We start from the raw sequence: 13,039 nt of genomic DNA on the forward strand, positions 1-13,039 counted from the left end.
CCCCCTCACCCCATCCTCCTCCTTGGTGTTGACTGTCCAATAAAGACACAATGCCAAAAATAATAGTCTTTAAAAACAGTAAAAAAAAAAATTCTTCATTCTTTAGTTTCATTTTTAATTTTTATTTCTCTTTACACGCTCAAACACATTTGTTTAAATAAACAGCCAATCACCAGCATTATCAGATCTTGGTCTAGGCATGCTACATGCTTATTGGTGCTGATGAGATTTACTCATTTTCTCCTTAGGTATCAAAATTTGGTATCGAATGACAAGGCATTTTTCCATCCTCGATAGGATCAAACCAATTTGATCAGTACATAAGAGTATCAGAGTTCGATACCCAGCCCTACATTGAACTCACTGTTTCCTCTGCGTGCCTGTTTCTGATTATCCCCAGGAAGTTCACTGACACTTGCCTGAGGGGGTAAAAGTGTAATCCGAGCTTTAGCCACAACTACTAGTGGTGTTTTCTTAAACAAGGTTTAATGAATAGCAAAAATGCAGTGGTGTTTTTAAACCATCTGATGATACTCTGGAAAGACCCAGCTTCAGGCACCCAGACGAGAGTATTTTAGGTGGACATATATCATTTAACAGTCACTGATAAATATTAGTATTAAACTAGATGGAATAAATTGAATGAAATATGAAGAATTATCCACCAAAAACAATGTGCATTGGGGCAATTGTGGGGAGAAAGATGTGAAGAATGTTTGATTTCATTGACATACATACTTTAAACTACTATAACACAGTAACAAACCATTCAAGTCAAGTGGACTTGGATTTGTCGCTTATGTGGATGTCCTCAATTCAACTCGCCATGACCACATCACAGAGAGAGCTCTTAAGTTCACCCAAACGCTGACCTCAACCGGCATTCCAATGGTCCAAAATAGACAGGGATATAATTTAAAGAACCCGATTGAAAACTACACCGCATTCCCTGGTCAAACTGTTACACTAGTGTTGTATCATCCTCCCATAAATGCTGACCCCCGCTTCCTCAGAAAAAAAGCTACAGAACTAATATTGGCTAGTCAGATGTGCTGAGCGCAGAAAAAGCCTTGCATTTATCCAGCACCGGGGGTCTGACTCTAGCCAGGCTCAGCACAGTAAACATGCAAGTACAGGGCTTCCTTTGAGCTCAAACACCAAACCTTTCAGAGCAGTTCCAATGACATTTCAGATTGGGTTTTTTTTTCTCCACAGCTATGAAAGGTTTTGCACAGTGGGGATCTGTGAGTGTGAGTTTGTTGATATAGAAATGGAAAGAAACACCCCCAAACAAAATTCACCACAAAATAAATAAATAAATAAATTAAAAAAAACCTAGCCCACAAATGGAAAATTCCTGGGTTACCCCAAGTCTTCCAACTTCATTTCCACAGAGGGGCAAAGTTATCATGTAAACATGGTTCAGAAAATGAAGTTAATAGTCTTAGAGACATATTCTACCAACCAACCCATGAAAGCACTTTCTTTCATTCTTTTACCGAGAGGCAAAATGCCCCCACAGACAGCATACAGAGAACCTCTATTACCATATTAATAATGCATTCTTGGTTACATTCTGTCCATCCATTCTGGTACCATTTTGTTTTCATGCTCCTTCTCCCCCCCCTTAAGCCATTCCTTCTTCCTAAAGTAAGAGTCCTATAAATCTGGGCTCTCAGTCTCTATTACAGTAGAGTGATGGCTGCTTTCCAGACAAGCAATCTCTGTGGACACCCCTGTTCTCTGGTCCAAACCACTGAACCATGGTCTCAGCTTTCTCCATTCTCTCTATGGGGGGGAAATGTTCAACACATCAATGTTTGGAAAAACAGATTTTGGCCGGGAGGGTCAACTCCTGCACAGCCACATATTCATAGGACAGCAGCAAAAATTGAATAAATGCCATTGAACTTCCTGCAATAAATTGTGTTCCTCCCAAATAAATCCACTGTATGTGCAACAGCCAACTCTTATGATATTTAAAGAAGAAAACAACAAAAGCGATACACAATGCAACTCCCACATAAAAGTTAGATTTAGTGGCTCAATTTATCATCCGGTGCCAAGGCAGAAAATTTATTGTAATACAATCTCTGAAGCAGCAGTGGACACAGGTAACTTCAGAGATGTACAGCAGTAGTGTCCTACATCCCTCTGGTGATCCATCACACCTCGTCTTGTGCTACTTTCAATTGCTTGTCTTGGCACTGCAGGTAAGGAAAAAAGATGCCACCGTAAAAAACAAAAACTGCCAAATTGCCAGGTTGGTGTAATATTTCTGTTGGTGGGAGAGTTGTTGTGTTCTTTCCCCGCACTGCACTGAAGTGGGACGGTCCATGAGGTACAGCTACAAGTGTGTGTCTGAACATTATAGTGACAGCTGTGGATTCTCTCATTACTTAAACACAAGGCTAGCATAAGCACAAGTCCTGCAGTTTGCTGGGATGCTGCTCTTAAATCTCTGAGTTGTAAAAGTCTGACAGTCAAGGCTGACGTGATGTCTGCAAAGACTCTGTCATTCAGGTCATAGGATATCCATCAAAGTCAAAAGCATCTGGACTTGAGCCTTTGTAAATCTGCTTTATTTTATTTTTATTTTTTAATAAGATTTTTTTCAGCATTTTGGTTTAATTTACAGTCGACAGTCTACAGACACGGGAAACAAGGGCAGAGAGGGGAGAGGGTGTTTGACATGATTCCCCAGCTGGGAATCAAGCCATGAACTTTGCAGTTATGTGGTGTGTGCCTTTACCATACACTACCAGACATCCTGTATAGCAGACATTTGTCTCTCATCCAAGAGTTTTACTAAAGCCACAGGGATGAGTAGCAAAACATGTTAAAGACCAAACAGCGAGAAAGTCACTTTGACTTCCCACAGATGAGTTTGACATTTACAATCAACATAAATTGGGCCACGTCTGGTTTATGTGGTTCAAGAAAGTTCACATTTCAACAAAATATAACTAAGTTAACACAGTTCAGATTGAGTCTTAGCTCAACAAACAAAACAAACCATCCTTCTAGCAGTTACATAGATGTAGTCCAAACTGGACCAGAGAATGACCAAGAACAGAAAGCTCATAATAATCCATAATTAACTTAACATCAAGCTTTATGCCATTTATTACCAGACAATAAATTACGACAGTATAAGTAGCAGTCTACCCAAATAGACCAGCTTTGTTAAATCGTACAGTTTTTAGAGACTGTCAGGAAACACTATGGTGAGCTTGGATTTTATTAATCCTAATGTTGAGCCTTTAGTATGTTAGCTCTTTATATTGAAGAACATTTTGTTTAGAGCAAGTAAACCTGAGTTGAATGACTGACTGACAGTGCCTCTTCAAATGATGAGTCACATGCCATGCTGAGTCTGAACTACACTATAATTAGTTGGTATAAATGGGCGGAGCCAATTCAGCACAAGTGAATTAATGTTTACAATTGAATGTAAAAGTGGGTGTATGAGATATATTGGTGCAAATGAGTATTCTTCAGGAGAGTTTTTCAATTGTAAAGAGACAGAATGTCTTTGTTAAACATGGAAAATACTCACTAGTGGCAGATGTGGCATACATCTCTCCAGTGTTTGTTTTAGCCTACCCCAACACACATGGAACCGCAGATTCCACATAACACTGAGACAAATGTAGAAGAGTGAAGCTTTCATTATATGTTTTTGAGAGTAGATGTGAAAATGCTGAAAAGTTGTTCAGCAACTCCCTGGCAAACAGCATAATCCAACGTCTTCAAACTGCTTCTCTATTCTCCTCTGCTCAAAGGGACTGTCAGCAGGGTTTAACACAGCAGCAATGCAGCCACGATCCAGTCGCACACGCTGCTCATATACAGCAAATGCAGAATAAGGCTGATGGTTCATTTCATCTTTCATGTAGCTCAAGAACTTCCTGTTGCAGAGTCCTTAGCTTAGATTTCAAGGTTCCCTGTGTGGTTGCTTATCATGAAAGTGATTAGAAATGAAGAGCTCTGTCAGTGAGATGGTTGGAGCCCCGGAGTTGGTTGCCTTCAGGCTGCCAAGCTCTCTTAGCTACTCTATACCAGATGGCAGGTTGAACTGCTACCGCTGCCAACACTGCTGATCCTCACAGGGATCTTCCACACAAGCTAATATACTTTCCTTTCAACCTGAACACACTTTAGCTTCTCTTTAACGCTGCTGTGGTAATTCAAATGCTGAACAATAAGTCCAAGTCAAATGGGGTTTCTGGAGGGCACATACAAGGGAAAATTAGACAAAGGAATAAACAACAATCATTATCCTACATTAACCTGCTACAGAGATTTAGGATGAGCGGTGAGGCAATGAAACAATCAAGTTATTACAACAACAGTCTTAAACATCAGCCCAGCAGATGGTGCACTGGAGTGATAGCGCCACATGAAGGGGAATGACTTGATAAAAGCAGCCAAGTATGTTGTAAAAAAGTGATGCACAGAAGCATCTATGCTGTCTTCCCATCAGGAGCTTTGTAAAGTGTTTCTAATGAACTGTTACTGCTTCGTGATGGACGGTCGCGGATAAAACAGTTTTTCACAGTGCTGTCCACAGATATGGATGACTGAAGACTTTTTCCCTCTATACGCTGCAACTTTCACTTTTTCTAAACTGTAAAAAAAAAAAAAAAAAAAAAAGTATTAGTGAAAGAAGAAACACAAAGTTTCTCTTGTATTATTTTTTAAAGATTCCTTTTACATGAAGCACCACCATTGTAAAATGTCAGTCATTACCAAACATAGATTGGTGCTAACTGTATCAGTTAATACAAACAATCAAGTCAGTCCACAGAGAGGTGATATTTATATCACTAATAGTCATTAGAGTTTTGCCAAACTGCACAACTTTGAAGTAAAATAAAAAATGATCTATAGTCAAGACTTTTTATTTAATCCAAGTCGTGAGGTTTCACTATCCACAAGACGCAACTTTAAACCTCAGAAAAACATGTGTTGGAATGAACTGAGTTGATTTTCGAATACTAATACCATTAATAAATAAAGTAAAAATAACAAGGTGCAATTAAGATAGAATTATAAACAAAGTCTTTTTTGAAGATTTAATATTGATATTTTGTTATCCGACTTTTTGATAAGTATCTTTTTTAGCATTGGCCATTTACTGTATGCTTATCTGCCACAGTGAATTTATTCCTTTGGCACAATCTGAATGCAGCAAGAGGCTGCTTTAACACAGGGGGAGATGGTCTTGCATGTAGTCTGTTTTAGCCTTTGTCCAGTTTATAGCATTACTTATGTTGTTACAAAGAAATTAGCATGTTTGATGTAACTGTTTCAAAACTTTACTAGACTTGCTGTCAACATAATTCATGTCCTATACAGTACTCCTCCTTCCCTGTTGATACAATCTACTGGAAAAATAAAATTCTCCCCAACAGGGGACGACATGGAGCCTCTTATTTCTCCTTTGCGTTCAGCATATCGTTGATGCTGGTATAAGCTGGGCCACCATGTCTAGCTTGGCTGCCAAAACTTTACATGAGGAATTTGCACTTAGTTCATACACAAAACTTTCCTCGTCTGTAAGCTAAAGAGGTTCCTACCTGTCTGTCAGCTCGGCTTTGAGCAGTCAGGTGACAGCAACAGCACAGAACACAGACAGGCAGCCTGAGTCAGTGAGCAGCTGTGAGAGTTCGTCACAAGCATGGATAAAACTGTAGCCAAGTGCTTTTTCATTTAATGTGGAGTGTTTGTGATTGTTAAAGGCAAATAAAATGACTGGTCTGGGTTCAGTAGGCAAATGAATTTTTCCTGGGTAAATTCATCTTTATTCAAAAAACCACTGCTGGTGGGTGAGCGTCTATTACTTTCAGCCTTGACTTTGATGCTCACTTCCAAATTAACAGGCTGTGCAATGATTAGAATGTTCATTTTGTCCAGAGGATGTAAATAGAGAGACTGTGTGTCCAATATGACATTAGTCTCAATCAACATTAACGCACAAGTTTTAGATTTTATTTGTTAGGATTTTACAGTGATGGCCTGTTTGTCAGAGCAGCAATTTATGCCTTCGAAGTACTGGGACAAACTGTGAGGATCATGTATGAGACTACATTTGAAATGACCAAAAAAAGCAGGACAGTTTCCAGTGGTAATGAATACCACACTGTCAATCCTGAGGGTCTGTCTCACAAATAAATGTCAGTTTAGTGAGGCTTTCGTTGAGGTAGCTGCTTTCACTTAATCTCAGATTTGCAGGTCATCTATGACTCATATTTTCACTCTTTTTTGTTTTGTTTTGTTTTTTGCCTTCCATTGTCTTTGTCACTTTTATTTTTTTTTCCCTTTTCCCTCGACAGCCACTGCTATGAGAATCCCACTTAGTAACCACACATTGTCATGCAGCAACCAATTAAAATTTGAGTTTCCAAAGCTGCCAAATCTCCTGGTATTGTACAGTAGTCCGCTCTCTATTCAGTCTTAATTTGTTCTTCAGCCCTATCATCCTATGCCAAAGAGATGAAATATTCAAGCTCCTTCTCAAGCACTCTATGTACAGCCTTTAAATCTCTCCTCTCTGACTGATCTAAGTAAAGTGCCTCCCACCCTCGTACCATTAAAGGCAATCTAAAGACGCTCTACTGATTGATCAGAGAGGACTAGCACAGTGTGGAGGTAAATGGCTGTCACAAGGCTTGATGGACCTTTTCTCTCCCAGTGGTCATGGGGAGGTACTCAACCTCTATCTGATTTGATTCAAAACATGTTGGTGGCTGTGGAAGGGAAGAAAATAAAGACGAAGGGAACTGATTTGTTATGTCTGTGCAAGATGAACAACAGTGCGGCAGAGAAATGAAAACCTTCCAATCAGAGAAGTACAAGAAATACATTTTCATCCGCTGGACAAAAGCTGGATAGCTTTTTTTCAGGTCATATTGTAATTTCTGTCCTAAACTACTTGTTTTTTCACACTACATGCTATATTTGGAATTATGAATTAAGCAGTGTGAAATTATTTGAATCACTGCAGTGACAAACTTTTAGCTCAAAAGTAAGCTTCATTACAAAACTAATTAAACCTTCTTTTCCAAAGACTACTGAAAAGTCTTTTTTCTAAATGTCAAAAAGTCTATAAAGAATATATTGTGCGGTATAAATCTAACATATGAGGTGAATAAATCTAATATATTAGGCGGGGGATAGGAAAAGTTTAATCTTCTCTCATCAGTATACTCACTATGATGACAAACAGCAAATTAATGCCATGAGACTAATCTTTGACAAGTCATTGCTTTTATGAGCTAAAGGGAAGCAGCAATTAGGCTATGAACACAGAGACAACAAAAAAGCTGTGGGACATCTGAAGTAAATTTACCATGACTATAAACAGAGGAAGCTGGTGAACAGAGTGCCAGAATAAAGCAGCGTAAGCAGGTTAATGTGAGAGTTCAAACAGCATCCTCGCTTAATTAGATCCTGTGAGCCCAGAGAAAATGTCCCATTTAAAGCCGAGCTATTTATGCGTTGTGGCGATTCGGGAATAAATGACACGGAAATCTTAACAGTTGGACATCGCAGCCAAGAAAGAAAATAACTTATATGTATAAAGCAAACAACTCGCAAGCCCCTGCATGATAGGCCTATCTTCTACTACAATGTGATTCACCAAGCTCGATTATGCTGCCCAAATATGAAAGAAACCAGACTGAGTAGCATGTGAAAAATGAGTATTTCAATAGCAGCGATCCGGCGTCAGCGTGGATTGAATCTATTCTGAAAACTTCATCCACGAACAGCTGCAGTAGGCGTGTGCCAGTCAGGATAATAGCTGTGGTTCGTATCTATTGTACTGACAAGCAAGTGTAAAACGCGTACATGAAATTATTGTTGATCTTTTCTCATCATAGAGAACACCATTAGGAGGTGTAAATGCTGACACACGAAAAATAAAAAACACAGCCCTACCACACTGGAGCGAGGCAGCACCGCTCTTCTTATGCGGTCTCAACAGCTGGTATACGCCCGACAATTACAGACTAAAAACAGCTAGAAATCTCTCAGCTTGTTCTTATAACTTCTGTTAAACAACGTAAAGATGAGCGACAAAATGTGGCAAAACGCCACACAAGTCATACATTAACCTGCCGTTCAGTGATACACTGTAGCCTGCAGCAACAGAAGTACAGACAGTCGGTGTGTGAGGACAAAAAAAAATAACATCTCTGCTGTCAATATAACCGAGAGAAGAGACTGTATAAGAGCGGGAGCTGGGTAAAACTTGAAACATGTACCTGTGTACTGCAAGAGAAACATTGTCCACAGAAGGCGAGGTGCGATTCCTGTCGGTCCTCTGCTGCAGGACGAAGTGTACGAAGTAAAATCCTTGAATGGAGACGGGGCTCGTCCCTCAGTCAGTCCACTCCGCTCGGCAGACTGGACTGCAATGAGAGCAGCCAGTCAAAGCGGGACCTTATAGCTACAGCAGGCGAGCCCGCCCTCACGACGTGCCCGGTTCGCGACCGAAGCAGAATACTAGTTCGCTTTCAGACACGCGCAGCGTGCAGGCGAACTGTTTGAGGCTGTGTTGGCGGGCGCTACAGACACTGACAAAACTCCTGCTCCTATTCTTTGTCAGTCTGCTGCGAGCAGCGAACTGACGCGCCGGTGAACTGTCAAGAGAGGATGTCATTTACATGGAGAAATATCACATTGCCTAAAAGCCAAGCTACCCCAACGGTAAATCACTCACAGCGAACAGGAGGAATCACTCAACACGTTACCCGCTCCGGAGTTGAATGCCAAATAAACAAGAATTAGGTAAAAGACACTTCTTTCCCGAATTTGTATTTTTTTATTTTTTTTTTTATTTTATTGTGACATCTTTTGAAGTGCAGCCAAGAGATAAATGCCCAAAAAGCGAGGTAATCTGACCAAAACTTTTGACAGCTGTGTTTATAAGAAGGTGTCATTCTGTTGCTTGCCAGTTGGAGGGGGAGAAGCATAGAGATTATCAGTTCAATACCAATGCTGAGCATGCATGCTGTAATGAGAGGCATTCTTGTTATGCTTAAGGCTCAAGTTACACTCTGTGATCTAAAATAAATACATTAGCAGAATACTTGTCCAAGCTGCCTCAAGTGATTAAGGTATTTATTAAAAATAAATGATATTCCTCTCATGTAGTTGCTGATGTTGTCTCTTTAGGGAGCTCAAGTGAATCAGCCTGCATTCAGCCAGGTTTCTAATAATTATACATTTACATATAAACACTTAAACAAACATATAAACAATAGTAACATAAACAAACAACCAAAAACAGCTTAGATCAACAAACATATGAGGTTCCAGGAAATAGTCTATGTTTCAAATAAATCACAGGTTACAAGAATTCAGATTCAGGAGACGCCTTGTAAAATAATAGAGGAAAAATCTGGTACAGGATTATACAGACAGGGCTGTCAGACTTTGTAGAACTGACCTGAAAGCTATTCCAAAGGACCCAGTTCAAATATACCTTTACACCATCCCTTAACAGAAGGGCCTTTGTCATCAGTCCACTATAATAATACAGTATATTTTTCCTAGTGGTAAAAGTAAAAATGTTTCATAACCTTTCGCTAAGAACAGTACTTATATCTCTTTTTGGGAGGCCCCCATTGGATCCATTTCTAAATCTTTGTCAAATTTTTTTTTCCATTTCACATAATATTTCAGACCAATACTTCAGTAATTTAGAACATGACCAAAGGCAATGGGTTAAGGAACCTATTTTGGTTTCAGATTTTAGACACAGAGGGGAAAATGACAGATTAAAAGAACGCCTGTGATTAGGGGATATATGTATTCTACGTGTAATTCTAAACTGGATTGCTTTTGTTGGATGACAGATGGATATCTATTTGGTATAACTCAAAATATCCTCCCACATTTTCTCATCAGTAGTCACTGACAATTCCTTCTCCCGTTCACCTTTAATCCTCTGTGTATTAGTTGCAGACATGCCACGCATTACATCATACAGCAAACTAAGAGAAACCTTTCCTGGTTGTTGAAACAGCATTTTCTCACTAGCAGATATCTCAGGGTGATCCATGAGGGTCGTACACTTAGTAAAACAAGGCCTTATGTGTAAGCAATAAAATCTTGTTTTGGGAGTTGGTATTTCTTTATTAGATGTTTAAAGGATATTAGACTATGATTTGAAAATGACTCTCCCAATTTGGTTATATCCTTGTTATCCCTTATTTTGTAATATACATTTAGATGATGATTCATTGTCAAATTGTCAAATCTTCTGTTCCTCACTCATTCAGATATAAACCTCACGCTGGTACCCTTTCATATTTGGCAAATGTAAGCCACTTATAGAGTGTTGCAGGAATGAGTCCTAAAACCTGAAAATAAGTTAACATTTTTGCACATTCGATTCCTTCGTCCCAAAGTCAGTGGTTTTTATGAATGGGATTTGGTTAGATACCCGAAATAAAGTCTGGTTAACACAACTTCGAGACATTTCCATGTTTTATTCTACAACATAAAATGCACCAGTTAATACCCCAGTTGTGATATTTTTAAACTTTTCGTGTCTTAAAAAAAAACAGTTGCTAAACAGTGGCTAAATGAGACTACAGATAACGCTCTTGCAAACTATTACTAACTTTGTAAGAGGAAAGGCTTTTGTAGAAGACATAAAGCATACTAAATCAGACTACAAGTTAGAAGATTAGTTGTGGTGATGTTGAAGTCATGTGACTGTGGTGTACTTTGTTAGCCTTACATTAGTTTTTTACTGCTGGCGATTGCATTTAGGCTTCAAAAATCATAAAAGTGGTGCTTATTTGTGAGGATCATCTTACTGAACAAACATGTATGTATTATAAACTTTATTTTTAGTTTAGGTCTACTCTATATGAAGAAGCTGAGCCAACTATTTAAACATTTTAGGACCCTATCCAAAAACAATATAGGTATCAACTGAATGGAATAATGGAACAAAATTGGCTTTGTACAACTGATTAAATGATGGGATAACAAAAAATGACAAAACCATTTGAAAGTAAAGGGTGGCGTAGTATTCGTTTTGGGAGTAGGACTACCCAGGGGCATAGCCTCTGATTTGTCTGAGTTAATCTTATATCCAGAAAATTTACAAAAGATTTGACCATCATAATAAGAACTGGGACTGATGTCTCAGGATTAGATAAATACACTAGCATGTCATCAGCACATAGAATTATTTTATGACATACCTTTCCAACCTGTAAACTATATGTAGTGGGAGCCAATCTAATCGCCTCAGCTTAACCTATTAATCATAGCTGCAGCTTGAGGGTCATTATTTATGACTTTAATGGATTTCACAAAATTATTATAGAGACCGAATTTTCTTAATATGTAAAATAAAAAAAGACCACTCAACTCGGTGGAATGCTTTCTCTGCATCTAGGGAAAGCACTAGACTATCTATAGATTTTTGTTCAAAGGCATGAATAACATTAAAGAGACGTCAAACATTATTAGTTGACTTTTCATGGTTATAAAAGTAGTTTGATCTTCTTTAATTAATATGGGCATAAGGTCCTCTAAATGAGTAGCTAGAATTTTAGAAAGCAACATTTCCCTTTTTTTATTACAAGTGATATGTTAGCCTAATTAGGAGTCTGTGGTAATTCTGCAGTACAAAATGAATGATTAAACATTTCAAGTAATGGTTCTAAAAGCAGGTCCCGAAACTCCTTATAAAATTCGCAACAGAACCCATCAGGCCATGATGACTTCCCACTCTGGAGATTTTTAATAGCATTAACTACTCCATCTCTTGTAATGGGGCCATTGAGAAGACTTTTCTGTTTTTCTGAGGTTGTTGCGAGATTGATCTGAGCAAAAAGCTTAAAGGTTAATTGAGGTACATCTCTTGTCTGTTCAGAAGAGTACAAATTTGTGTAAAACTCCTTAAAGCAATCGTTCATCAACCTATTTTCATATACCCCATTGCCCTCAGCATCAACAATAACTACTATAGACAGGGATTTCCCTGGCTTATCTCTGTATTCATAAAACCTCTGTTTAGTATACTTAATTATTCTCTCTACATCTTTAGGAAGGAGACAATTTATAGCTGATCGGAGAACAGATATTTCTTTCCATAGAGTACATTTAGGTGACGGAGAGCTAATAGAAGCTTCCTCTTTATCTGATAGTTTACTCTCTAAAGCTTTTTGTTTTTCCAATTTTTGACATCTCTTTATGGCAGAAGATAAGCTTACAAGTTTCCCATAATAGTTGGAGATTATCTTTTGATCGTGAGTTCATGTACAAAAATGCCTTAGATTCAGAATAAGATGTAAAAGTATTATTTTTAAGAATAAAGTGTGAAGTCTCCACCGTCAAGGCTGATTCATCACCAGCCACGATGGCAGGGCTGGTATTTTTTCGCCTTCTGAGTCTATGTGTGCGTGTCATCATGGCAAAATGTGGTCGTGAAGACTCCCACTGTAGTTCTACCACGGAGGCAGTTTGGAGTACTTCTTGATAGCGTCACAACTGTGCAAGATAAAGTTTTGATTTGTCACTCTAGACTGCAACAATTCTGTTGTGGTCTCCACGCTAGCAATTCTGCCCTTCACCTCACTGACTCAAATTCCCAGCACCTGCTTCCACAATGTTAGTGTTCTTAGTCTGTTCCTTGTTTTCGTAAGCAGTCTGTCAATTTTTTCTTGGTTTTGGTCATGTTGTCAGGGATTTTCAAAAAGTAATTCAATAGAGAATTACTCCACCTCTAAGTTATGATGCTTTAGCCAAGTGAATGCATTAAATAATCAGATAACTGGACAGATATCACAGGGGCTCAATGAAATGCAATGTTACCTCTATGACGCCATAGAGGCCCCTTCATAATTATACTCTTTAAGAAGCATTCCACCCAAATATTTGAAAATCTTGTGCTCATGCTGTCAAAAATAAATATGTTAAAGACGACTGAGGCTTTTGAGAGTGTGAATACGTGATTGGATCAACACAAAGCCACAAGATTAATTACACAAGGAAAACAGCAGAGCAA

The 13,039-nt window shown here is 38.6% G+C and overlaps 1 protein-coding gene across 1 annotated transcript in view; it reads right to left on the minus strand.

Moving 5' to 3' along the window:
* Positions 1-8,432, minus strand: part of enox2 (ecto-NOX disulfide-thiol exchanger 2) — a 119,351-nt gene extending 110,919 nt beyond the window's left edge. The window contains exon 1 of the mRNA XM_023398144.2: positions 8,271-8,432. Coding sequence (XP_023253912.1) covers positions 8,271-8,292 — 22 coding nt within the window. The 5' untranslated portion in view covers positions 8,293-8,432. The remainder of the gene's footprint in view (positions 1-8,270) is intronic.
* Positions 8,433-13,039: the final 4,607 nt, after the last annotated feature.

The sequence above is a fragment of the Seriola lalandi genome, unplaced genomic scaffold, assembly GCF_002814215.2.
Source record: "Seriola lalandi dorsalis isolate HSWRI2012SDOR001 ecotype SW California unplaced genomic scaffold, Sedor1 jcf7180002054972, whole genome shotgun sequence".
NCBI classification, from domain to species: domain Eukaryota; kingdom Metazoa; phylum Chordata; class Actinopteri; order Carangiformes; family Carangidae; genus Seriola; species Seriola lalandi.